This window comes from Anas platyrhynchos, chromosome 3 (genome assembly GCF_047663525.1).
Source record: "Anas platyrhynchos isolate ZD024472 breed Pekin duck chromosome 3, IASCAAS_PekinDuck_T2T, whole genome shotgun sequence".
NCBI classification, from domain to species: domain Eukaryota; kingdom Metazoa; phylum Chordata; class Aves; order Anseriformes; family Anatidae; genus Anas; species Anas platyrhynchos.
Genome location: NC_092589.1, coordinates 27,015,493 through 27,041,536, shown reverse-complemented (window position 1 = coordinate 27,041,536; position 26,044 = coordinate 27,015,493). Strand labels below are relative to the sequence as shown.

Here is a 26,044-nt window from a genome sequence, read left to right as displayed (position 1 = left end):
GAGACTGGTCCGAGTGTCCTCAAGTGCATCTTCAGGTACCACGGCATGTGTCTGGTTGGCCTTATACTTTGTCTTAGATGCAAACCAACTGTTTGGGGGGAGAAAAGGAAGCAAAACTTAAGCTGGTGGAGAGAGTAACTTTTTACTGTAGTTAAGATGTCTTTGTGTCGCTTTTGGTGTTATATAGTCTGAAATGGGGACTTAACTAAATATACCTCCACCAAGTCTGAATTCTGGAAAAAACTGGGTGCAGGAACTGTGATGGATTGGATTATTTGTAGTGATACTTAATCTTTCTTCAGTTTGTTTTCTTTTTTTTTTTATATCAGTGTCAGGCATGGGCTACCTCTCTGAAGGGGAGAGAGGAAGCGTGTTCCTGTGACTGTAGCATGTCTGGGAGTGCGTGTGCTGCGTCATACAGTGCTTGTGGGCTCCGTGGGGTAGATCCCTGCAGAACCCAGGAGACAACCAAAGGAATATATTTTCTCCAATTTTGATCTCTTTGTCATTATGGAGGTAAGCTGAAACCAAGGCTTTCTGGATCCAGCACGCTTTGGCGGCTGCCGTGGCTGTTAAAGCTCAGTGCAAGTAAGCTTTATCCTTCCCTGTGCAAGGCGGTGACTTGTTTAGATGCTTGTCCAGTGGTATGGTTCTGGAGAGTTTTCTTGGTCTTTTGTAAGTCTCTGCTTCTTAAATGTCTTAAAGATTGTCTCAATGCTGGTCTTACTAGTGCTCTGTAGTCCAATCATTAAACTTCATACCCCCGGATGTCAGATGTTAGTTTTGACACAACTGATCCTGTTTGTAAGCTGAATTTAGTCAAGTTCCTATTTTGTGGGAAATTCCAATTTAAAGAAAAAATCATTTTGAAATCAGTTCTCAGTTTATTTTGGACTTCTTATTTTACAAAAACAGATTATTAAAAAATATTTTGTTTGGTTTTATAATATGGTGATAATGGTACTTGCTAGTTCCATATTTTATTTATATATGTATACACACACATATATACATGCACATATATATATATATAAAAGAATCAGCACTCAGTCTGTTCCCACAGACTGTCCAGTTGGATCAATATTTTTCATCTGAAAAAATGTTTCACTGGAAAAGCTAATACCTGCTTTGTTTGCAAATAGTGCGCAATGGATGTAAAATTTAACATAAACTGTTTTTTTGAGTGCTATCCAAGTAGATTAGACTTTGAATACAAACTTAGGTTTGACCTTGCATGTACTCCAGTACTGAAGTGCTTTCAGACAGTTTAAAGCCACTTCAGGAGTTCAGTGGAGATGTTGGACTGAAAGCTGTTTGTAGATGCCCAAATCTCTGACTTGCACAGAGGAATGAAAACTACTTTAGTGGAATTATCTGAGGAAGAGTTCGGTAGCTTGATTATCTAGTTATTTAGAATAAAAAATCAAGTCATGTGGTACATGTCTGAAGCCACTAGGTGAATGAAGAAAAAGACATTTAATTTTTCTAGGGGAAAAAAATAAATCTGGAGTGCAATGATTCAACTCAATAGAGTGGTAGAAAACTGTAGCTTAGCAAAAGTAATGGCAACAAGTCGCTATTATATCTTTTGGGTTGCTGGTCATTTTGTACTCCTCAAATTTTGTATGAACTACTACAAGAACTACTCTTGGCACTAGGTAATTCCTGTCATCAACTTTGAATGCTTAAAAACATTTTGGTTTTGATGGTTACGTTTTTTTCCCATTCCTCCTCAGGTAGACGGAGATCTTAAAATTTATCTTTGCCTTTGTGACTTTAGGAATAAAGGACTGACTTGGTTTTACGAAGCTGGTTTTCTGACTTCGTGTAATGACCACAACTGCATCCTGATGATGGTCCATTTAGCAGGAAGAAGCAAGAGAATGAACATAGGTTGCTTTCCGAGCAGTTCTGTTGTATTCGATTTCTAGCATGAAGAAGCCACATCCTTTATAAGGACAGAACTGGCACAAAACCCTTTAAGTTTTTAGAAAGTTCCTATCAGTTCTGTGACATTCAGGACTGTTGTGATGCTTTACTTGCTATTTATTTTGTCAGCTCATACAGTTCTACAGGAGAGAAAATCATATTTCGTTTCTTATACAGGTAGTTGTGTACTTTGGGTTGCAAATACAGCAGCAACTGTGCATGTTAGTCATTTCTCACTTAAAATCAGATTCCTTTTTCTGTAATAGCCCCCATTTCTCTTCTCTCCCGAGTTTAACTAAAGGGCCTATTCTGTGCTTTTAACAGATAAAGCATTATGAATATTGCCATTTCAGAAATCTACTAAGTAACTGTATTAAGTACAAGCTATGTTACCACTTTTTTGGGTAAGTATTAAGGAGAATGCATTATGAAATTCTAATCCATTATAATGGGATGCCTTCGAGGCTAAGAAACCACAGCTGTAATAGCCACAAGATTGCAGGATTTCAGAGCAATGAATGCGAGGACAAGGCAGCCAGCTTTGGCCTAGTTAATTTGTTGAGAGGAAGTGGGGACTGACTGCAACAGCTCACTCAGCTTTTAAAACTGAAGAAGCGAACAGATTGCTGCTCAGCAGAGTTGTGTATAGTGTATTTTTAAAATTAGTATTGTGATAAGTAAGTTGAGCTCTAAACAGATGAAACCATGTGCATGCTTCCTGTCTGTCTGAGACATCACACAAGTGCCCGGGGGAGGAAGGATGAGTTTTGATACACATCAGCACGTATCAGAAGTGGTAAAGCTGGTATTTCTTTTTGCTAGAGAAGGATAGAATGGTTTTTCCTGATCTCTTTGATTGGCTATTTCGTACGTAGTGTAAATTACATAGTCTTTAAAAGCACAGAGAACACTTCAGAAGCCCTTCCTGTTCTGTAGCTGCCTTTATCACAATGTCTTAATTATAGGAGTTTTTTGATGAGTCAGAATTTGACTGTCAATAACTATAGCCAGATTAGGTGTAGTCTGAACTACTAATTTGAGCTTCACTTTTGCATTCTTTCAGCATATATTTAGTAAGACTTTATTCTGTGTCTTCAAGGCTTTAAGTCTTTATTTCATCCCTTACGATCTCTTCAAGTACCTAGCTACACAAATGATTAACTTCTTCTTTTAAACCTAAAAGCCCTGTTCATCCTGCAGCCATGGGATTTCATAATGCTCCAGACTGCAAGATTAAAGAACCTTCCCGTGTCGCTTCTCTCTGCGCCATGAAAGAGTGGCCAGGCACTACAGGCTGAATTTGGCGAAGGCCTGTAGCTGGGTAACACGTGGGTGATGCTTCAAAGTAAGAGGCAGGGCTCTGCAGAAGCCTCCTCTGTTATTGTGAACGTGGGCAGAAAGACGACTGGTCAGGTACAGGACTGCATGAAGCAGGCGAGCACCTTTCGGGTGCTTAGCACAAGACCCATCTGCAAGCACTCACGACTCCTTTGGGCATCCCATTTCCTTCAAGGTGGCTGTGCCCAGGGTTTGCTGCACTCCAAATCCAGTGCAGGAACAAACTGTGTGCTGCATTGAGCAAGCCAAGGTCCTGGGGGTATAGAGTCCAGACCTTTGCACTAGTCACCTTTTAGCCTAAGGTCTTAGTGTCTGGGGTTGAAGACAGCCAACAGGCACGGCTGGGGAGCCGTCAAGTCAGCACAGTTGCTGGAGTTGCATGGCACGGTACGTGCCACATTAACAGTTCGCTGCTATTGAAAATGGAACGTGCTGCATCCTCTTTCCTCCTCCCCTCGGGGGCAGTTCTGGGGAAGACAATAGCCAAAAATAAATGGAATGTGAGGCAATACCACAGCCTTGCCAAAAAGGCAAATGTCATGCTGGAAAGTAAAAATACCGTTTGCAAACTGTGCAAAATAGCCTGCTAGCTTCTCTTGCTTTCAGTTAGGCCGTACCTGGAACACTGCATCTGGTTCTGAGCACAGGACTTGAGGTAAGATGGGAGCTAATTTAAACAGGCTTCAGAGGAAAGCAGTTAGAAATACTGGGTGCCTAAAAAATGCAGCTCCTAATGAAATTGTACACAAGAACTTTTTTTTCCTTTTAGAGATCAGATTACTCTAAGGAGGTGTATCTTTAAATATGAAAACTGCAAAGAAAGCAGAAGCACGCTGGCCTCCATATGCAGTATTGATAAGAAAAAAAAATAAGGGTGGCAGAGAGAATGTAGCTGATATTACGGAAATAATAAGCAGTGGAATATACAGCCTACAGAGAGTATGGAATATTCACTCCTGAGTTTAAGAATAGATTTGACAGACATCTGTTATGAATAATACAGTTAAAATTATCCTGCCAAGAGGAATGGCCTTGATAACCTTTTATATGTAATTAAGTTTGTTTCTTGTTACCAAGGATCTCATCTGTCTGAATTTAGTCTCCAATAAATTGGTTAGATTAAGTTATTGTAGTCTCACTGTAGGTATTTTTTCAACTCGTTTTGTTCCTGAATGTCCTGTCCCTGGCTGGCAGTTTGACATCAGCTGACAAGGCGGCAGTTGAGGGAACATGAACATCCCCCCTATAATTTCTTGTGTTGCTGTATGGTATTAGCCAACTGCACACCAGAACCTACCGAAAGCATGGTGGTATCTGCTACAGACACGTTTTCTGTTGATCACAGGTTTGCATTTGTGCATAGCTTCCATTTGTGGATCTGTAACTTACCAGATAGTCTTTAGGACTGATTGATTAATCAGTAGGAAAGATGTGCCATATCTTCACTTTGTTTCCTATTTATATTTTTAGTTTCGCGTTGGTTGACAGTTGCATGTAGCTTTGACACTACTTCTGATACTTGTTTGACATCCTCCTAGTTAGCAAGAATGGCAACACCAAAATTGAAATGCTACATGTGAATTTTCACCTAAGTAATGTGTAATTCTTGACAGTTTTACTTTTTAGTGTGATATTAAGAAAAAATGCTTTATACTGCTTTGCAGATCAGCTACAGTCATGATCTGTACAAGCTGCGTTTCATGTAAGTATAGAATAGCATCTTAAAATAAATGCATAGGATTTCAGAACATAATTTTATCAAAATATCTTCAAACATTACAAATCTAAGGAAACCACAGCTGTAGTTAGTGACTTGACTTGGATCAATGTTCTAGAAATTTGAATTAGTACATGTCATTCCTTCAACTTTGCCTTTCTGTTCTAATCTATGAATAAAAATAAATCCCCTTATCCTCTCCCCAGCCCCCCTCCTTGCCAATGATTAGTTTAGGAAGAATTGTTCTAAGCATGGAAATAAACCAAGGCAAGACATTTTCTTTTGTGTTTGAAGAAAAGGCAGCCATGGTTTATGGCCTTTTTTTTTTTTTTTTTAAGGCTCTGTTTTTCAACTTGGTATGAATTTGTGCAAAGTTTTGGGCAACAAAATATTTCAGAAGTAAATGATAATAAACAGATACTTAATATAGTACAGTTTCAGTGGGGGGTTGGGGAGGAAGCAACATTCTTAGATAAGGATCTGATTTTAATTTCTGTTTGCCATTCCTGTTCCTGCCATCAGATTCATTATTATTTTATTGGAAAGCATTGTCATCTTTTCTCTCAACCAAAATGACAGCATTTTTGTTATCTCAGATGGGTTTGCTGTAGAATACAAATTATTCCTTCCACCCTTATAGATTTCACTGTTTTGTATACTGTTGCACTGAATTTTTAAGAACTAACTTATTAAAAAGAAAACAATAATTAAATTGTCTTTGATTGGAACTAGAAATATTGCCAAAGAATTATCAAATTGTTTTAGAAATAGTGTGTTTTTAATTGATTTTATTGACTGTTGATTTTTTCAGGCTCCACGTAGTTCTATATTAGTCGCTTCATTATGTTGCTTGGGAACAACCTGGACTAGTTTGTTTGATTAAACTATCAAGTCTTTGTTCCAGTCGATTTGGAACACAAGCATATCATTAGCTTCTCTTCTTTTCAGTCCTTTGAAACATCCCAAGTTTTCCGCACTTTAAGCAGCATTTCTAGACAGATTTGTGGCACGCTTTTAAAACTGAGGCAAGTTACCCAGATCTAATAATGTAAATCTCCTAAGCATTATCTGAAGCTTTTAACTCTTAGTTGGAAAAAAGAGTGTTTGTCAAGAAAGCGATTGACTTACTTATATTCAAATGTAAAACATATATCAAGGGCTACGTTATTACTAAATTATTTTACCATCTAATGACAAACATGTAATATTTATATATTTCCTGAAATTTATCATATTTGAATACCTTTTGATTTTTGCGCTAAAACATGAAATCAGAACAGTCATTGAAGTATCAGTGACTAAAAGAGAAGTCTTCTTTTGAGAACTTCCTTTTAGAAGTTGGTTATGACTTTTTTCATCTTTACATATGCAGAAACAACACTTGGACTTCACTTGGGACATACAGAAGTTGTAAAAAAGCATGTCAGACCAAAATTAGTGAAGTTGTACCATTTGCAGTACTGCACTCTAATGCTAAGTAGTTTGAATATTTAGTTAAACCTTACAGAGAATTGCAATCTGGTAGCTATGGCGATGATTGACTTGAAAAAAGATTTTAGATTCAGCAGGATAAACAGTGGGAGCAGACACTCAAAATGTCTTTCCTTCATGTGGTCTTTTGGCAATGCAGAGCAAGAGAAGAGACCTACATGAGAAATTCAAAAACTAATCCCACTTCTTTTAGAGAGTACAATTGGATCTGGAGTATTTGATTAAATAAAACATTCTTATAGAGTGATATGCTATACTGATGGGGAAAAAATGAATACAGATTTCCATTCTAATGTCTCAAAGTACTGTATAAACATGAAATCCCTACTCCCCTTTTGGGTAAGATATGCATGAGCCACATTTTACAGACTGGAAAGCTGGTATGTACCTGCTGGGTTGCATGGATGTGGCGGAAGTCTGTGGGCAAGTTGGAAACAGAATCAGAATTCAATTCTTTCTTTTTTTTTTTTTTTAGGCATAGTCATCTTTATGGAATTGCTGTTTAGAATAACATGAGAATTTAAAGTTTGTGTTTGAAAATGACACTACTCATTAAATTTCTGGATGGAGAATGTAGTTGCTCTTTGGGTATAATTAGGATAGAATGATTTTTGAATCCTTTTCTTTGAAATATTTTTCATTTTCTGTGTTGAGTTATTTGTACAACTCTATATCAGTTTAGCAGAGTTTAAAAAAAGTAATAGGGTTACTAGTTCCATAGAAATCTAACTTTACACAAATCAATACAGAATACTCATTTTGCATTTAAGACAGATATATTAAAAAGGAATATTGCCTGTTACTGGATTGAACCTCTTGGTTTGGGTCTCTCGGCCCTTCATGATCTTCGTATTTGTAAATCTTTTCTGCATAGCTCATTTTGATTTGGAGAAGAAAATCAGCTTTTGTGTCTTTTCAAGTCTTTGAGAATTGCGACTAAGTTAGGTGTGGAACTAATGTAACTGGATACTTGGAAATAAAGGAAATCTCCCCTTTGCACTTGGAAAGAAAACTAAAGCTATGAGAAGTTGGTTTATAACTTCTAGACATCTGGCCACTAGCTTCCGTTAACTTCCACCTTAGTAAATAAAAATATGAAAAAAACTGTCTGCCACAGTTGTGTGATGTCTGCTTATGAGACTGGTGAGGTGTTATTTGAAACTTCCTGTAGATTTTCAATTGAAACGGGTTTCGCTACAAAAAGCCTCTCTGCTCCTCTCCTTTGAATTGAGAAGTGTTCAGTTTGATCTTGATGTTCCTATCCTAATTTTGATTTGCCAGTAAGACATTGATAGCATTGAGTAGTTTTTTTCATAAACCTCATAATTCCTAGTTTGGTCTTTCTTAGAGCTGTACAGCAGCAACAAAACAACAAAAAAAATGAAGCTGAAATCCGTCAGCCAGAAGTAAATTTGCCTAAAACCCTGTCTTCCCCTTGTGCTTTCACGTAATAGCCTTTCCATGTAAAAGAACAGCACTGCCCTTCATTCTGTGCTGTAGCTTGCAAGTTTCCAGAAAAATTAATCCTGCTTCCTGTTGCAGTGCTTTTTTTTTTTTTTTTAGTCTCCTTGGCTTCAGTCTTTTTTTTTTTTAGATGTTGCATTCCTCGCTGAGCAGTTACGTGCCTCAGTAACAGGTTTTTATGGAAAGCTTTTTAGAATTTTTCAGAAATGTGTTGCTCTGAGGAGAGGAGGAATGTATTTGAAATCAACTTAGGTTATCTGCCAAATTGAGTATGTTGAATGTGGCACAGTAATAGGGTTTTCCTGGGTGGCTGCTGTGATGAAGTTGACTGTCCTTCCAACCACAACAGGTTGAGTTTGTAATTAAGAACGCAACTTTTTGCTCACACTCCAGGATTTTGGTTACTTAAGAGTCTGATTCTGCAGTGTGTGGGCAGGTCTCTGCTACGGGGTGGAACTTAAGGCAGTTTGAAAATATTTAAGCAAATAATAGCAATAATCTTTAGTGAAATACCTTAGTAAGTGGGGAGAAAGTGTTTTAATGGTTTGTGTTTTTTTTCCCTTTTTCCATTAAAATGTATCTTCAAAAATCGTCCGTGTGATGCTGGATTTACCCTTGTTTCCCCCCCAAATGGGGTTTCTGACCCCTTGTTGGACTGGCTTGAGGGTGCTGCTAATTCTGCAGGACGGAACAGGGGTTTGTCAGCAGCCACGTGGAGCTCTGGCCATTCATGAGAAGCTTTAAGGATATGGCTGGATTTCGCTCTGAAGTAGCGGGGTATTACTGTTTGGTTGGTAATGCTGCTTTGGGGGGGCTGTGGCTGACGGGAACTGGAACGGTAACGTGTGATGCTGGCTAACGGGGTGCTGCGCTCCGCAATTAGGGCAGGTACACCGTGAGAGACAACTTGGTAGAAAAAAGTATTTCCACTGTTTCTATTGCTTAATATGAACAAGGAGAGAAAAAAAGTGTTTTTTTTTTTTTTTTTTTAATAAGGAATTAATTTGGGTTCCTGGCAGGGGAGAAGGCCTAGAATCTTCAACAGGCTTTCTGTAAACCTTGGTCATCAAAAACAAACATGTTAGATTTCCAGTTGAAAGCTAAAACCAGTCATTACTTTTGAGTAGTTTGTGTTTTTTTTACTTTCTTGAAAATGTTTCATTCGTTTCCTGATGTGGGAGCTCGGTGAATTGGCCAGACCCTGCCTTTTGAGTGTTTAACCCAAGATGCAATCCTGGCTTTTTGCAAACTTTGTCTGTCAGAGAGACAAAGGGGGAAGGTAGAGGCCCAGCTTTCTCTTGGCAAATTAATCTGCAAGCAGTCCTGCAGGCTTTCCTCCCGAGCGTGTCGGCTGTGTTTCTAGATTGAATGCTTAATCTTGTTTTCATGTGGTTTGCTTGGAACATCCTGTGTGCGGTGCAGAGGAATACAGATTAGGCGATAGAAATAATGCATTCGCGCACGGTGTATTAGAAGCACTTAGAGGACAATGTAAAGCAGCTTTATCGGCTGCTGCATGGCCTGCCAGACCTCACGGAGGAATTGCAGCGCAGTCACACAGCACGGCTGAAGGAGGTGTGGGGATGATTTCATCCCACGTAGACGGAAAACACCAAAACGTCCAACCCAGCCCTGGAACGGCCTTGAGGGGTAGGTAAAAGCACGGAGCCGGCACTTGAACGGCTGACAGCCAGAATTTTATTGGGAATTGCTCTGCAGGAGGCTGGGTACCCGCCCACCCCCCGAGCCGGGAGCCCTCCCCGGGGCCGCCTCACGGGGCCCGGCCGAGCGCAGCAGCGAGCCCCCGGCCACCCGCCGCGGGCCGCCAGAAACTTCTGGCAGCTTCTTGGCGCCGGCACCTCCTCTCGGCGCCGCTCTGCAAGCCGCCTCCTGCCGGCCCCTCGGCGGCTCCGGGATGCCCGGGATGCTGCTGGGGCCGAGCCGAGCCTCTGCGCCATCCCCTGATGGAGGTGGTCTCAGGGTGGCCCTGGTAGGAGACTCCCGGGGTGAGAAGAGGTGGCTCGCCCCGAGGATGGCCAAGTGGCAGCACGGGTGAGGTGGAACGGCTGCCAGGCTGTGCCCGTCGCTGCTTGCATGTCGAGTTTATATTCCCTGTCACGCATCACAGTGTGCCGCTTGTTTCAGTTTCCCATTTTCAGCTGGAACCCTCAACCAGAATGAGGGAAATCTTCTGAAAAGCCCACTTAGGTGATTTAGGGGAAAAGTCATTTAGTAGAGCTTCCAGTGGAATGCTAAAATCACAGAACACGTTCCTAGGAGCATCCATTAAAGATTTCCGATGGCAATTGGATACTTTAAAATGTCTAAATGATTCATAGTGGTTAATAAAGAAGTGTATTTCACTGGTATAAATAGTCATGTCAAAGCCACTCCGATACTGTATTTCTAGTAAACGTACCTACAGTGGTTAAGCAAATGGTCCATATGCTTGGCATTCCTCACAATTACTCTATTTACAGTGCTAAATATTAACTAATGCCAGTGAAAGGAGTTAACCATTGTAAAAGTAGCTTCGGGAGTCTTAGACCAAGGATCAGAATTAACTTCTGGGGGAGCAACAGAGATCAATTCCTGCAGATGTTCATTCTTTGCATGAATGTTCTTTTTGGAAGAAGCTTTTAAAAGTAAGGCAGAATAATGGTGAATTAATCGCTAGTTGTATTGATTAAGCTCTTCATAAAAACGAAATTGAAATCCTATTTTGAAGTTTGTTGATAATTGCAAGTTGCCTGTTCCTTATCCATAGACTTCCAAACAGTCAAAGACTGGAGCTTCAAAATGTCTCACTTCTCTTTATTTTTATTTTTTTAATTAAGATTCAGTAGTAGTGAAGAAAAGGCATTTCTTATTTTCCATAAGCTAAACCTAACATTATGATTCTGTTCTCGAGATCATCCTTGAGATCATTTGTGTGGCTGTATTGGGAGGCATAGACTGGTCCTGACACAAGCAGCTCTTGCAGTCTGTGTTTGTAGGAGATTTCTAGCTACAAGCGTGCTTGGAGCTGTCTGTCTTAAAATCTTTCTATGAAGTTTAGAAGATAACTGACATGAAAGATTATCAGCATCGTAGTGTTGAAGAGTTTCCTCACTAAGGAATGGGGAGATCAGGAGGATGCTCCCCTCTTAGAGCTTTACTAACTTTGCAGGAGAATCTGACTGTTTGCCACTGTTCAGATTTATGTTGTGTGAAACAGTCAATTGATCTACTGAGAGCACTAAGCAAAATCAAGTTTATCACCATCTGAGTCCCTGTCTCAGCATCCTTCCAAGTGGAGTAAGTAAAGCATTTCAGCCTGCCTTGAAGGCAAGTACTACATTTGCACTGTTACAGAAGCAAGAAGGAAATGAATTTCTGAATCTCAGCATTGTTAACAGCTACCTACTTAATCTCAGTTGAATTTTATTGTTACTAAATCTGTAATAGAAATGGATATGTGTTCATGGATATACTACTCTAGTGCAGTCAAGCATGCATGCAGAGAGGGAGAAGGGGGGCTGGGATTCATTAGAGCATTCATGTTTCTGATCTTGGCGGAGTATATTGATGACAATCTTCTAGTATTCCGCAATATATTTTATTACCTGAAAATGAGTGTTAGACTTGAAGAGTCAAGGTAAAATGTTATTAGTATGGAGTTAACTTTGTAGCAGCTCATGTCACTCAATTTCAAGTTTTGCAAAAGTTACAGTTCTTGAGCCCTACATTGATGCATCCAGGTGCCTACTTGCCTGCCTGTACTTGTGTCCTATCAGAGCTGGAAACAGCCAGGGGGGAGCTACCTGCTGTTGGGTGCAAACACCTAGGAACATGCACAGCCTCAGCAGTAGTGTGGGGAGCTGTAGAGGACTGTGGTATCTCCATATTCTTCCTGTGGAGAGCCTGGCTGTGCCAGAGTTGTCTCTTGTAAGCTGTGCCCAAGTCTTCAGGGGTGCAGAGATATCCTGTGGGCTTAAGCAAGGGCCTAGGTCTCTCTTCGCTGTTCTCATTTGGGGCTGCATGGAGGCCTGCAGCTCTTGGACATGTAGCTCATTGCTGTTGCTCATCTACCCTGTCTTCTGACCCAACTTCTACAAAGTGATCCAGAGAGGTGGTTCTGCTACCTCCTCCTCTGAAGGAACAGAGCCTTCCTGAGCCTACTCATGCTAATTGGACTCTTGTTCTACCCCTGTCCCTGGAACATTTATTTCCCTCCTCCTGTTTCCCTATTTGGGTGTTACCTGTTCCTCCTGTTGCTCGTTGCAAAACCTATTGCTTTGTCTGGGCCCTTCACTGTTGTTGTGCATTTATTCTATCATCATTCTCCTGCTGTACTCTGTCCCTCAGGACATGCTCCTGGCAAGCATCCATCCATATAATTTACTTTATGCAAGAGTTTTAATATTAAAAAAAAGTCTCTCCAGAAATGTTCTACTTACATCAGGTTCATTTTTCATTAGCATATGAGAGAAATAAAACAAGTGCCACCGTCTTCGAGAGATGCCTCAAATCTTGAGGCAATTGCAGGAGAAGGTGGAAACGCTTGGTTGGCCTTCACCATTAGAGCAGGGCTGGCTGGCTGCTGCACCCCTGGTGCTGCAGAGGTTGGAGGTTTATGCGGTGACTTGTTGCAGACAGCCGTGGTGTCAGATGATGATATTTATGGTAACCGTTGCATGAGTTTAGTGCTGCGCTCTGTGTTTCTAGTGCTGGGATACACATATGCTGTCAGGTGAAGTTTTATGGAGCTGTTTTGTAACACTGTCCACAAAAGCTAGCGTGACGATGATAGCTGTATTGCCAGTGGCCAGCAATTAAAAAACAGTTGTTTTCCTTTCTGTTCCAGGCCATTGATGAGCCTCCCTATCTCACAGTGGGCACTGATGTGAGCGCTAAGTATCGAGGAGCCTTCTGTGAAGCCAAGATCAAGACAGCAAAAAGACTTGTCAAAGTCAAGGTATGTGGTTTTCCTGCAAATACTTTTGGGGAAAGAAGTAATGTATGTTCCAACTAGTCCTTTTCTTGGACTGTCAGCGCAGCCTCTACAATAACAATAAGTGTATTTTTGTGGGGTTGGGTGGGATTCCCCCATACCTTTCCCCATGCGATTAGATATGTTATGTTTCCTACACTGCTCTGTCATCTGTCTGCCATCAGGATCTGTGGCCTTCAGTGCCATAGGCTGACTTTAAAGTAGTTGCTGTAAAACGACAAATGTAGGTTTATGTATGGAACAATGTCTTTGGGAAATAGATAAAGCTTCTCAAAAGTACGTTTAATATGGTTTCTTTTACTTCAGGAGCTCAGGTCACTGCAGTTTTGCAGCGGCAACTAGATAATGCTTCAGGAATAAGATGAAGTCCTGCTGTCTTTCAACAAAGACTTGGCATAATAAGTCCTATGGAATAGCAAGCAGGGAATCTCACCTAATCTTTACAGTTTCTAGTTAATGACTGACTGAATCAATATAAGCCACATGCAGTAGAATAAAAATTGTGGGGAGGGAATGTAAGAGATGTTTTATCACCCATTGGGACTTTAAAGTTGTTTGTCTGATTGTTTGTTGTTTGTTTATTTAGGAATATTAAAAATGTTTCAGCTTGTTTTTATTTTGTAGTAAGTCCACACTGTAAAAAGGCCCTAGATTTCAGTTTGGATAGTGTTGCCCTAAAAGCTTCTAATTTGGGAGCAGGTACTATTTTTCTGCTCCACCTCTTAACCTTAGACAGAGATATATCAGGGCAAGGATCAAAAGTACTTATAAAAAAGAAATTCTATTGTTGCTCTGAACAGACTTATACTGGCAGAGTATTTTTCTTATCTTCTGTAAAAAGAAGTGAAAAATGTGTGCCCTGTGAGTGGAGGTAACATGGTATAGAAAAGTCTCTATTATAAATTGTCGTGCAGGGCTTGAACCTGCCCTCGTGCTATGGCCAATTTTGCCTATACTGTGTATAAGGGCAGACTATCTCCAAAAGCCTTGATGGGAAGGATATTGTCACTGATGTGATGATTAATGTTGACTGTAATGGGAAGGTGCTAGTCCTAAATCTGATGTCTTTAAAAAGCCTTAGAGCAAATGAGTGGTCTTCTCATTTCATTAGTCATACCTATTACCAGCATGAGCTGGTTTGTTTTACAGCACCATTGAATTTAAGCTATTAAGTACTGGTATTTAGGTGTGAAGTGTCAGTATTTAAGTACAGGAGTAGTGTTGTGCCCAGATCAGTGAAGTCCTAACTACTACCAGCTCTTTAAGAGGACTTTCAGCCCACCTTAGATGGCCACTTGCACTGTAGTGGTGTCCATTGGGAAATATTTTTGTATGGATTTACTTGCAGCTTGGTGACTGCAATGTTTTGCAGCAAGATCTTGCAGAGTAACTGAATTTTCAGTCCGAATTGCTTGTGGAAGCTGTGTCTAAAGTCTTGCAGGAGGTGGAAGAAAGAGAGAGGGAGTCTTCACTATCTGTTACTGCATAACTTAGGGCAATTAAGCAGTTACTTCTTTGTAGAGTAATGTGTGTTGTGGTGTCATGGTTTGTGGTTTGGTGTGTTTTTTTTGTTGTTGTTGTCTTGTCTGAGTACAGTATCAATATCTTTTTATTCTGATTGTCTTCCACCACTAGTGCATCATCCCTAAACTTAAGTGACCCCTTAATTTTTCCTCTTTCTGGAGGGTGCAAGCTTTCTCCGATACTAGGTCTTAGCAGAATTCTTATTGTCAACTCTGCATTTTAATTTTGATAGTTTACCTGCTGTATTTATTTTCCACTTGTTTAACAGACTTTTTCCTGGCCCCCACACATCATATGCCTTAGTCTCCTTTATATTAGGAGCTTCCTCTTAGTTGCCAAAAATTCAGCTAACTTCATAAGAGAAATTTTAGTTTGACCCTTTCATTTAAGTTTCAAAAATAGTTGCTCTGAGAAAGGAGGGTGGCAACTTTTTTTTTTCAGTATCAAGCTTTGTCGTCATCTTCAGGGAAGTAAAATACATTTAATTACTTTACCTTTTATCTGCTTTCTTCATCTGTCAAATACCGCTTCTTGCAGTATTTTCAGGGATGCCCTAATAATGACTTTTCCATCAGTGACATGATTTAGTAACTTTATTCAATGCAACTCAAGTGCCCTGTGTTTAACACTTCAATGCCATACTTCACACTTACCTGGTAAAGAATTTTATGTTAAACAATGTATCTTCATTACACACATTGCCATGTAAAGGAGTAAAACTGAGAGTTGCTTGGACTCGTGAAAAGTTTTGAGGACACTACAAATCTGACTAAAGAACACAACTTTTGGTGTTACTGGTAGGCCACTCCCTCTTCATAGGATCAGTTATAGCTTCTCTTAGTTATTTAAACCAGTTTATTTTGACAGTGTACTCTAAAACACAATTAGCACCATCATCTACACCCACCAGTTGTATTTGGGCACCCTGCACAGAAATTTCAGAAGAAACTGTTTTCAGTGTCTGTCTTCATGAAATAGAAAGTAGCAGAGCATCTGCTCTATAGAGCCTTACCAGGACCTTCATTTAAGGATGGTGAAGAAAAAGAAAATTCCAACTGAATCTAAACAGCTTGATGACCTGCTGGTCAGATCTGATTTCTGCTAACACCCAGTAATTTTACTTTTTTTTTTTTTTAACTTTTAAAAATATGTTTGGAGATCTCAGGAAGTGAAAACTGTTGGTATCAAAATCTCCTGAAAAAGAGGCAGATTCCCAATAAACACTTTAAAAAGAGAAAATGTTCAGGAATACACAATAGTAATGTCATGTGTTCTCCTTTCTTTTGTAGTACACTGTGGCTGACTCATGGTTTTGGATAGAGTTTCTTTATGCTGTGAAATACATTAATTACAGAAAGTTAATTAAATCAGTTACCTCTAAATCAGAATTGATACACTGGTTGTTTCGTCTGAGTGACCACAGGTGTCAGATTATTTTGCATCTAAGCTTTGAACTTTTGATTTCTAAATAAATCCCATCAGGCTGAAGTTCAGAAGGTTGGCCCTTGCTCTATTAATCCCTGTCCAGAATCTTCTGTGTGGCTTTCAGTTTACGAAGTATGACTTGCGTCTGTCTGTCAGACAGGAAGTATTTACTGTCTGTAGGTGGGATGATGCAGCTCTAAAAAGAACATACTTTTAGTAGGTATTGCTGTGGTTTTAGCAGGAGATGGACAAGATAACTACTTTGCAAAGTAACACCTTGAGGGTAGAAAGCATTCCAGTGTGTTTATTTTCTAATCAGCCAGCCAAGGTAGGCTTTCCTCAGTCCTGCCTTTAGGTGTTATTCTCAACTGTTTGTTACTGTCAAGGCTTACAAAACTCCTAAACTTAACTCTTGAGGAGTTAAAGTAAGAGAAATGGTGTTGGAAAACAGTATCTGTTCTGAAGCAAATTTCACCATCACTGTGTTCTGCACAGGAAACCTCACCTTTAGCGAGAACATAACTTTGGGCACCCTTGTGAACCAAGTTCTTCAACTTAATATAGTATTACTGTTAGCTATTGTGAGTACTAAATAAAGCATCATACACTTAAAACAAACGAGCGTGCTCTGGTGAGCTTTAGAACATCACTTCAGTATCCATGTCAGATGCTACAGGTAGCTTAATCATAAATTTAAATTTCCAACCCATTTTTCCTGAGGATGGTGTGTGCTGTGTTAAAGACACAGCCAATGACATACGAAAATGCCTCGAAAATGCTTATAGGCTTTACTGAAGTTTTGGAAGACTGAAAATTTAGTGGTCTGGACATTTACCTCCAGTTACTAGCATCTTGTTGGCTAGGCTGACGTTAACTGAGAAACTGGAACATTCTGTTTGGGTTGTTCGTTTTGTTCAGTTGACAGCAGTGCCCTGTATGTTTTCATACAGGTCTTCCAGCAGTGAAAAAAGTGAAAAAAATACATTTCAGTAGCAGTAGCAAAGAAATGCACCATGATATGGGTTTAGATATAGGTGCTAAAACTGTTTGATTTCAGAGCATTGAAATGTAGATGTTTTTGTGTAGTTATTCATGCTCATAACTTCTGAAACTTCATCCTTTTTTTGCTGTGGTACTAGAACAGTACAATTCAAATCATTAACAGATGTGCAAATACTGTTTTGAGCTGTTAAATATTGTTGGTATTGTTTGTCAGTTCCTTTAGTGGTAATAGGTCTGTTGTAAAAGGTAAAAACAATTTTAGTAACTAAGTTGTTTTCCATTATTTCTAAAATGTATGAATGAAAGTTCCAGCAAGTGGAATGATTGTGGTGATGAATTGCATGATGAGAGTAAGAGAAGGACTACTGACATTGCATGTGCTTATGCTGCTCAATTGTATCAAGTGATTGTCAGTTGATTTATATTTTTTTAGGTAACTTTTCGACATGATTCTTCAACAGTGGAAGTGCAGGATGACCACATAAAGGGTCCCTTAAAGGTAATAAATTTGCTTTACATTTTGTGAATGCTTTGAAAAGCATTCTTCAGCATTTGAAATAAACGTGTATGTGTAGTATGAGGTGAAAGAGGAAAGTTCATTTTATTACCTAGGCCAGATACCTTTGTGAAGCTTAAAAGGTAATGCTGCAAAGCTAAAGTTGGTATACGCTTCTTTTTCATGTTAACTTTTTCCCCTGTAGTTAAAGGGAATACAGCATACTGGCTGATGCAAGCCTCTTTGTTCTTTTTGGCCTTAAAGCTAAGAAGTTTGGCTGGCTCTGATTTTTAGTTACTGTTGCTTTGGAAAGCACAGCTGGAGGATTTGATGGGCAAGCTCTTATACAAGAGAATGACATCACTCAGATTGGTTCTTGTTCCCCACCTGCTGGCAGGAAATAATCAGCTCAGTTAGTTGGCTTATTTTAGTGGAATGGAAGAAAGAAGTTATAAGGAGTAAAAACAGATTCAAATTAAACTGAAAAGGTGTGGTATATGTAACAAAGTCTATAGAAATTAACTCTGCTGAATACCGAAGTGTAAATTTCATTGACTGTTTTAGAATCTGTCTGGTGCTAAGTGTCTTTTGCATTTTAGGTGGGAACTGTTGTGGAAGTGAAGAATCCAGATGGAACTTACCAGGAAGCAGTGATCAACAAATTAACAGATGCAAGTTGGTACACTGTAGGTAAGAGAAATAGCTATGTATTTGAATAAAACTCGTGAGTTAAATTAAGTCAGTAACCTGTATTTTTCTTGGACATGTCTTAAGCAAGGTGAGAGATGTTTTTGGAGATCCTTATGTAAACATTCAAAGTCTGCATTAAAAAAAAAAAATTCTTACTTTGGGTTTTTGTAAGAAACTTCACCACAAGGTGAAATTAGGATGTAAAATGTAGACTTAGTGAGCTGCTGTATAATTGGGTACTGCTTGGGTATTTAATATGCTCTTATTAAATATTCTGAAGCAAAGTATGTTGTCATACACATCTGCACAATTCAAATTGCAATGCATACTTTTCCCTGCTTTTGGCTTTGCCTTGACAACTGCTCCTGTGAAACCAGAGATACAGCTTGTTTTTTTTTTTCTTCTTCTATAAGTCTTCCTATTCATTTTGCCTATTCTAGAATATGATACTTCAGGCTTTGGATGATGTATCCACATGCCCACAAGCAAACCTGGAATCTATTAGAATGTAGAAAAATGGGTTTACCCTTTGATGATATGTACAAGTAAATAAATGTTAGGGAGAACTGGTCAGTGGAGGAATGATTACATATATTCCATCTGTGCACTGGTAATTTTAAAGCTATTGTAGGAAATGTCTTGTTTCTTGAAGTTGTGTATTCATCTCCTTGATGGATGTCCAGGGCTTGGGAAGATGATGACCAGGTTTTGAAACCTTAGCAAGATTTACTTGCACCAAGATACTAAGGGTTTTTACTGCTTAAATGCTGTTGAACAGCTAGGGTAAGACTAACTTTCCCTATCCTTAGTCCTTTTAGAAAGGAATAGAGCTGTGAGTTTAGTTATAATCTTCCAGGTAAATGCTGCCGAAAATACTTGTTTTTCTGTTGGAGAAGTAGACTATGTAAGTAAAGGAGAGACCAGGCTAGGGTGGATTGAAACATGGGGTATAAAGACACAAACTGACATCACAGATAGTTCTGGTAATTAGTATAAAACTCACCTATGATCTACCTGTAAAGAACAAAATGGTATAGCTGGTATTAGATCTCTGTTGTATGTCCATGCTCACGCTTCTGAGAAAGCATGAGGGTAATGGCTCAGCAAGAAGAAAAAGATAGGAGCCAGTGCAGGTTAAATTCTGAAAGTTGGTGTCACGTTTTTTTTTGTAAATCAAAGTAGATGACTGCCAATAATCCTGCACTTGAGAAAGAGGAAGGAGAGATGTAAGAATTAAGACTAAAAACCTTATTTTATAGATAAAAGTAGACAAAAGCATGTTGACCTTGCAGAATCAGTAAAAGCATCACAGCTGCTGACTGTGTGATGCACTTTAAGCGGGAATTGACTCTAGCAGTGGATGATTAGAATAATCTTTGTCAGGAGGGTGACTGAAATGGGTTTGAAATTATCTTGCAGACCATGATGACTTTGCAGATCTGAGTGGAAGTCCTGCTTCAAGGGCTAGTTGGCATTTACCAAATTTCAGGATTAGCACGCTTCCTAGCCAGCAGATTTATCTAATGTAATTGCAGCACTTGTTGAGAAGTATCAAATTATGTGTCATTAATGATTTTATGAATAAAGTTACTTTGTTTTGATTAAAACAAAACAAACTACACAAAACTTTGTGGAAGGACAGATAGATCTGAAGTAGGAGCATTCCTGAAGTTGTTAATATATTACCATTTGTGTCACTGCAGTAGTGTGTGTGAAATTTAGGATAACCATTTTGTGTCTGCTTGAAGACTCTCTTAACACTAAATTATTTAGGTTGTCCAAATAGAAATTGTATATGAGTTCAGTTTTAATTTTTTTTATGCTACTTCTTTCTTACAAAAGGAAGATGGGAATTAATTTAAAACAAACAGAAAAACAACAAGCAATCAGTATAGCCCTTAGCATAGGCAAAGTTATCTGTGCACACAGTGTGCATGGTTTATTTGTCTGTCCTGTAAAAATTTGTCAAGAAGCACAAGGTATGGTAATCTGGATACTATTCCATTATTCAAACCTGTTTTTAGAAAGTTTGTGATACTCTTAATACTTAAATTCGTTGTTTACTTTGAGGGGAAAAAAAGTAGTATGATTGCTTTACTAAAAATGTGGAACTGTACATGTGCAGAAGTGGTCTTGCCTCCTTTTGCATTTTTTTCATCAAAAAAAAAAAAAGCAGCAATGCAGTTTTGGGTTTGGTGTTTTACAACACAGTACTCATTTGTATGTCTGCTCAGACTGCTTTCAGAATGCCCCCCATTGGATTTGAACACCACATGCATTAAAGCCATAGGTGCCGTACTGGCTGCACAAGTCTTTCAGGCACACGAAGCTTTTTGGTTGAATGTATTTGTGTTATGGAAAAAGATTAAGGATGCCTCTGGCAGGGAAGAGGCCACAAGCAGATTACCACACAGGATACATAACCTGGCTACCTACCTAGTTCTGAATAGGTTTACCCTCGTTGTAGTCAGCTTATCCCTTGAAGAGGATAGACTTTTTTAAGCTCTCATTATGTAAGGAGACTCAGTTACATTAATTAACACAAACTGAATTAGGAACCTGTTGCCTTCTGCTTCACTTAACGAAGGGAGGACTCAATTATATGTTGACCATTTGAGATGCAGCTGAAAAATCTGTGTATTCTGTTGTGCGGTTCTTGCCCTTTAATACTTTTTCAACAAACATTGAAGTGTCAGATGTGCATCTATAACTTAATTTTAACACTAGGCTCTACTCAACAATTACGGTAGTATAAAACAGAGAATGGTAGTCACAAGGGGTAGTTTTTCTTTGTTCATCAATAGTAATGCATTGTATAAGGATGAAAAAAATCTCAGAACTAGGTAAGAGTTTCTTTTATATAAAATAAATAAAAGTTGGGAGTTTGCATGTGTGTATATTATTTATATATATATATGTATTTAATAGATGTTAAAGCTAGAGTATGGCACCCACTATTTGATAGTCAGACGTGGCTGAAAACTAAGTTCAGATCTTGCCAGGCGTCGTTTGCTGGTTGACAGTCATTCTCTGCACGCTGTTATTTTGGCTCTTGTTTGTCAAAGTGTTTATGTATTTTTAGTTTTCTACCACATGATTGAATTTTAATGAGATTACTGCTGAGCCTGATTCAGACACTGTTGACAGAAGAGAAAGTTTGAATGAAGGTGAAGGAGACGTGTTAAGAACTTGCTGAAACTTTAACATTTAATTTAATCTTTTAATCTAATCTTGGGGTTGTTTCCCTGCCCCCAAAAGTCTTCAAGGTCACTGCAGTGTGGGGACAAGAATACAGTTGTCATCACTGTTGGGGTCTGGAGAGGTCCAGTTCTTGTCTCGCTGAACAGTGCAAACATTACCTGAGTTAAAACTTGTCACCAAGTTTTCATCCAATAAGTACCTGTAGTAAACTTGATCAAAGTTTACTTTTTATATGACCGGTTTATCAACTTCTAAAGATACCACCTTGAATGTGTGCGATGTGTTTCTGGATTTAAATGGATGAAGTATGTAGCTGAAGCCAACTGTTTTACAAACTTGTTTCCAGTTGACCTTGCTCAATTGCTAGAGATAATAAAGCCTGGTGACAGCAGAAGTAGCATGGAGCCAAGAAGCCATGAGCTCCACAGTTTTCTTACAACACCTGATTTTGATGATTGTTCTTTGACCACAGTTTGTTGTCATTCTCCTTAGGCTGTTATCGCTGCTGTTTTACAGGTTAGCTGAATGAGGTCAGCAGGGAGAAATGCTGAACTTTCAAATAACATTGAACTGTAATTTTTTTCTCTAGATGTCAATCTGTGTTTCTCAGCAGTAAGTGTAGCTTCCAGTTGTGGATTGTAGGAATTCTGGTTTTGAAATAGCGTTCTGTAAAAATGAAAATGCTAAGAATTGTTTTTCATTTCTAGCTTGTATTGATTTTTATTTTTGTGTGCTGGTCTGTAAATTGTATGTGCTTAACTACTGATTAGTTAAGATTCCATTTGAAGCGTGGAGTAACTACAGTGAGCCAGCAGCTTAAATATTTGGCCAGTCTGCAAATGCTTTACTGGATATGCAGTAGTATCCAGGTACAGCTTTGTAAGACCTGGCTACAGGAAGATCTTATCTCATTCTTTCTGACACTTGAAGTAATCGATTACTTCCTGATTTAAAAAAATAAAATCTTTTCTTTCCCCCTGCCTCGCTTCTTACCTGGTGACAGTATTTGATGATGGTGACGAGAAGACTCTTAGGCGTTCTTCGCTGTGCTTAAAAGGAGAGCGACATTTTGCTGAAAGTGAGGTAATTAAAGAATTTTAATACAACTTCTAATTTGGAAAAAATTAAAGTTATATATTTTTAGTAAATCAGTTTTCAATATGTTGTGTATATCCATGCTACTAAAAATGGTGATTATGTAAAATATAGCCCACAGGGTATGGCTTTTTTTTTAAAAAAAAAACAAACAAGTAATATAGTTGAATTTCACCAAACTCTGTAAGTTAATGAAGAAAATAAATGTTTCACATCTATCACTTTTATATTATTAATGGTCCATGGATTGGGGATTACATAAAAGGCAGCAATCACATAACTATTTTGCTTTACAAATTTAAAAACCTGTAGGTATTCATTGCAAAAAATCACAAATGGTACATAATAAATGCAGATTTTTAGGTATATTTAAGTTCTTATGGATTTTTAAGTGATTAAGTTACTTTATGATACCCAATAAACTTGAAAGGTCAGTGCTTTTTTCTTAGGTAAATTGTTAAGTTGCTGTTACCTGTTGGTTTGAAGGCCTTTAGCAGTATTTAAAGCTGTTTCCTGTCTTAAGGGAGATCTATGTCTTAAGTATGCAGGTATTTGTAGCAAACTTAAAATAGTTCAAATTTTGGAATAAGGCTTTTTCATCTTTATTATGTAACACAATCTGGACTGATGGGTGGATTTATGTAAACATGCTAGCTTATTGGAAAGCTACTGCAGTAGGGTGTTTTTTTTTCTGTGTAAGTATTCTTTGTTATTGTAGTCAGCTTAGCTTCTTGCCTACTTTCTGCCTTCTTGTAAAGGTTCAGATAATTTCTAGAATAGTGAATCAAGATTAGGCAAATTTGAAGAGGGCCTGAGTGGAAGCCTGAATCTGGATTCAGATATAAATACCAGAATTTTAGAGATTGTGTTGTCTCTCCAATTAATCACTTGTTATTAATGATCAGCATGTCTGAAAATCAGGCTGCTTCAATTCCAAAAACGCTATTTTAATGTGGATTCAGGAGTTTTACTTTATAATAAGTGGGTTGAAAGCTTTAGTGTGTGTATGTAGATAAATAGCTCTGCAACCCAGCTGGCAGAACAAGAGCCAGTTCAGATTATTTTGTCAGTTTGAAAGAAACCTTACATTCAGGTGACTCCTGTTACTTTAATTTTATGATCTTTCTTATCATAGTTTTTGATGTCTTGATAAAAGTCGCTGATAAGCAATTCATTGTCACCAACTCTCAATGAAGGGCATGTTGTGTGTTTCTAATAATTACCTCATGATTGTAAAGCTACTTAGCAGGGAAAATTGCAGCTCCAGCTTCTTGTGCAATTAGACCGATGTCCTGCAATTATCTTGTTGTGATACTGCTTTAACTTGATCTCTGATTTCACGTTGTTTATGGGATCTGTTAGGGTGTCTACCGTACTCACAAGTAATTCACTTCAAGATTTAAAAAGCCAATTTTATTATATCTATTGAGTTCAGTTCTGTCTGGTGCAGAAGAGGTTTGAGATTCTAGTTGATGTTTCACATTTAAAAAGTCACATAAAACTCAGAAGTGTAACTGAGAGGAACGCGTTTATTTTGGATGACTTTATGCCGCCTTTCAAAGAATTAAAAGAGGTGCTTATTGTACTGAAAAAAAGTCTGTACCAGCAGCCTTCAAATTTGGAATGATTCTTCTAAACAGGTAACAGCAGTCTTGAAGAAGATACTGGAGGTCTGTGAGGTCCTTCTGTTGATGTTCTTGTAGTCTTGCTGATTGGAGAATGCTATTTCTCTCTCTATATATATTGTTTTGTTTCTAATATCCAATATTGCACTTGCTTCAAAATTGTTTTAGACTTTCTTCTCATATAAAACTATGATTTACTAGTAAAACATTATTAGTCATGTTTACTGCTACTGGGTTATCTTGCTGTTTCATTTTACAGAGGATCATTTCTAACTAGATGATTAGGTGTTAAGTTTGATGATAGTTCAGAAAGTTCATCCTGTACAGATGGAGTATCCCAGCTCAGCAGAATACGTGATAGTTCATTGTGTCTTCGAATGGTCCAAAGGCACGACTTTCATTGTGTGTAGGATGAAAGTTTGAAGAAAAAACAAAAAGCAGAAACGTCACTGCTTTTAGAAGTACTTTAGTAATAAAGCAGTCTCTGTATTGACAAAAATTACTTTAAATGGGTTGTCCAAACTTAGGTTTTTGGACAATAAGTTACGCCATTTCTTTTTAGTGTGTATAAACGTGTTTTTTTCTATTTCAACAGACATTAGATCAGCTTCCACTGACAAATCCTGAACACTTTGGGACTCCTGTTATAGGAAAGAAAACAAACAGGGGAAGGAGATCCAATCACATGTAAGTCTGATGTCTTTGTCTGTGCTCTGACTCAATTCTGAAGCTCCCAGTATTTATTATTTTTATTATTAGTTCTATATTCAAAAAAGAGCAAGCTATGTGAAAAGTTTTGTTCAGCACTCAGACCGAAAGTCAGTTTTCCCTGTATTAGTGCATGCAAGAAAATTGCAAGTCTTCATGTGACCAGTATTTGAAATAGTGGCAGATACTGACAAGTAAGTGGAGACAATCTGTTGGACTTAGACTGAAGCCATTACAACATTTATTTTTTTTTCTAGCTGATGTGAGGTCTTTGTAGAAGGCACTGGAATCTTCCTTGTATCTTCTGGTTTCTCATTACAAGGTCTTTGAAGGGCTTTTAGAAGTAGGTGAATGATGTTATGGTTTGCAGCAAAGCTTACAGATTAAAAAACAACAACAACAAAACAAGATCAAGAGTAATGATTTGATTTCCTGGGTTCCAGAGTTCTTGGTAGATGTGATCTTGAAGAATCATCATGAAATACTCAATTGACTCTGCTCTTGCTCTTCTTTTTAAAGTTTTGAGGTACTAGTGGCAGGGATAGAAAGGGAGTTGTCATGCTTGGATTATCCTTCATTGCTTTGTCTTTTTGATCATAAATATTGCTCTGTATTTGTACAGGTGATACAAACTTACTTGAATATTGATTTACTGTTGTGCTGTACTGAAGGAGAAAGATTGAATAAGCTGGCACGTATCACAGCAGACATGATTGCAGCTTCCTTGGTGTCTCTGAGTTGTTGTCGTCTCTGTTTACCTAACTACACAGGATGTTATTATGGCAGAAACAGGATGCTTATTTTTATCTTACGGTTCATACTGACCAAACTGGGTAAAAAGATTGTACAAGATGCTGGTGAACTGAGCTAGGGTTTAGTCTCTCTAAGATAGTCCTGTCTTTTTCTTGTCCTTAGCTTTGTTCTCTTCCCACAAGAGATTCTCCAACCCCAAGAAGCAGCCTAAAAGACTTTTATACTGTATTTTAAAAGAAATCAATACTTTTTTAAAAGGATGTTGGGAAAAATCCTTTCATCTATGAGCACTGCAAGTGGTGTAAAATTGGGGTGGGTAACATAAAACAGTAATTCAGTTTAGGCTATAAAACAGCTGTCATCCATTATGCAAATGCTAACTGTGAGTCTTCTGTTAATATTGAGCTTATTGCACAAAAGTAGCTATGAAAAATGGAAGGTAGCTTTTTAAAATTCTGCATTATATGCTTATTGAACATGCTGTATGTTTTCTGAGAATTAACTTTAAAAGTGAGTAGTCTAAAGAAATAGTCAAATAATAATAATAGAAGATAATACACATAATGTGTATATATAGTGCTGAGTATTTTTAA

The 26,044-nt window shown here is 38.3% G+C and overlaps 1 protein-coding gene across 4 annotated transcripts in view; it reads left to right on the top strand.

Moving 5' to 3' along the window:
- ARID4B (AT-rich interaction domain 4B) overlaps nt 1–26,044 on the top strand; it is an 86,511-nt gene that overhangs the window by 16,029 nt on the left and 44,438 nt on the right. For all 4 annotated transcript variants that reach the window (XM_038176159.2, XM_027453752.3, XM_072035581.1 and 1 more), the window contains exons 3-7: nt 12,786–12,896; nt 17,317–17,382; nt 17,979–18,069; nt 22,274–22,353; nt 24,586–24,677. In XM_038176159.2, coding sequence (XP_038032087.2) covers nt 12,786–12,896; nt 17,317–17,382; nt 17,979–18,069; nt 22,274–22,353; nt 24,586–24,677 — 440 coding nt within the window. The remainder of the gene's footprint in view (nt 1–12,785; nt 12,897–17,316; nt 17,383–17,978; nt 18,070–22,273; nt 22,354–24,585; nt 24,678–26,044) is intronic.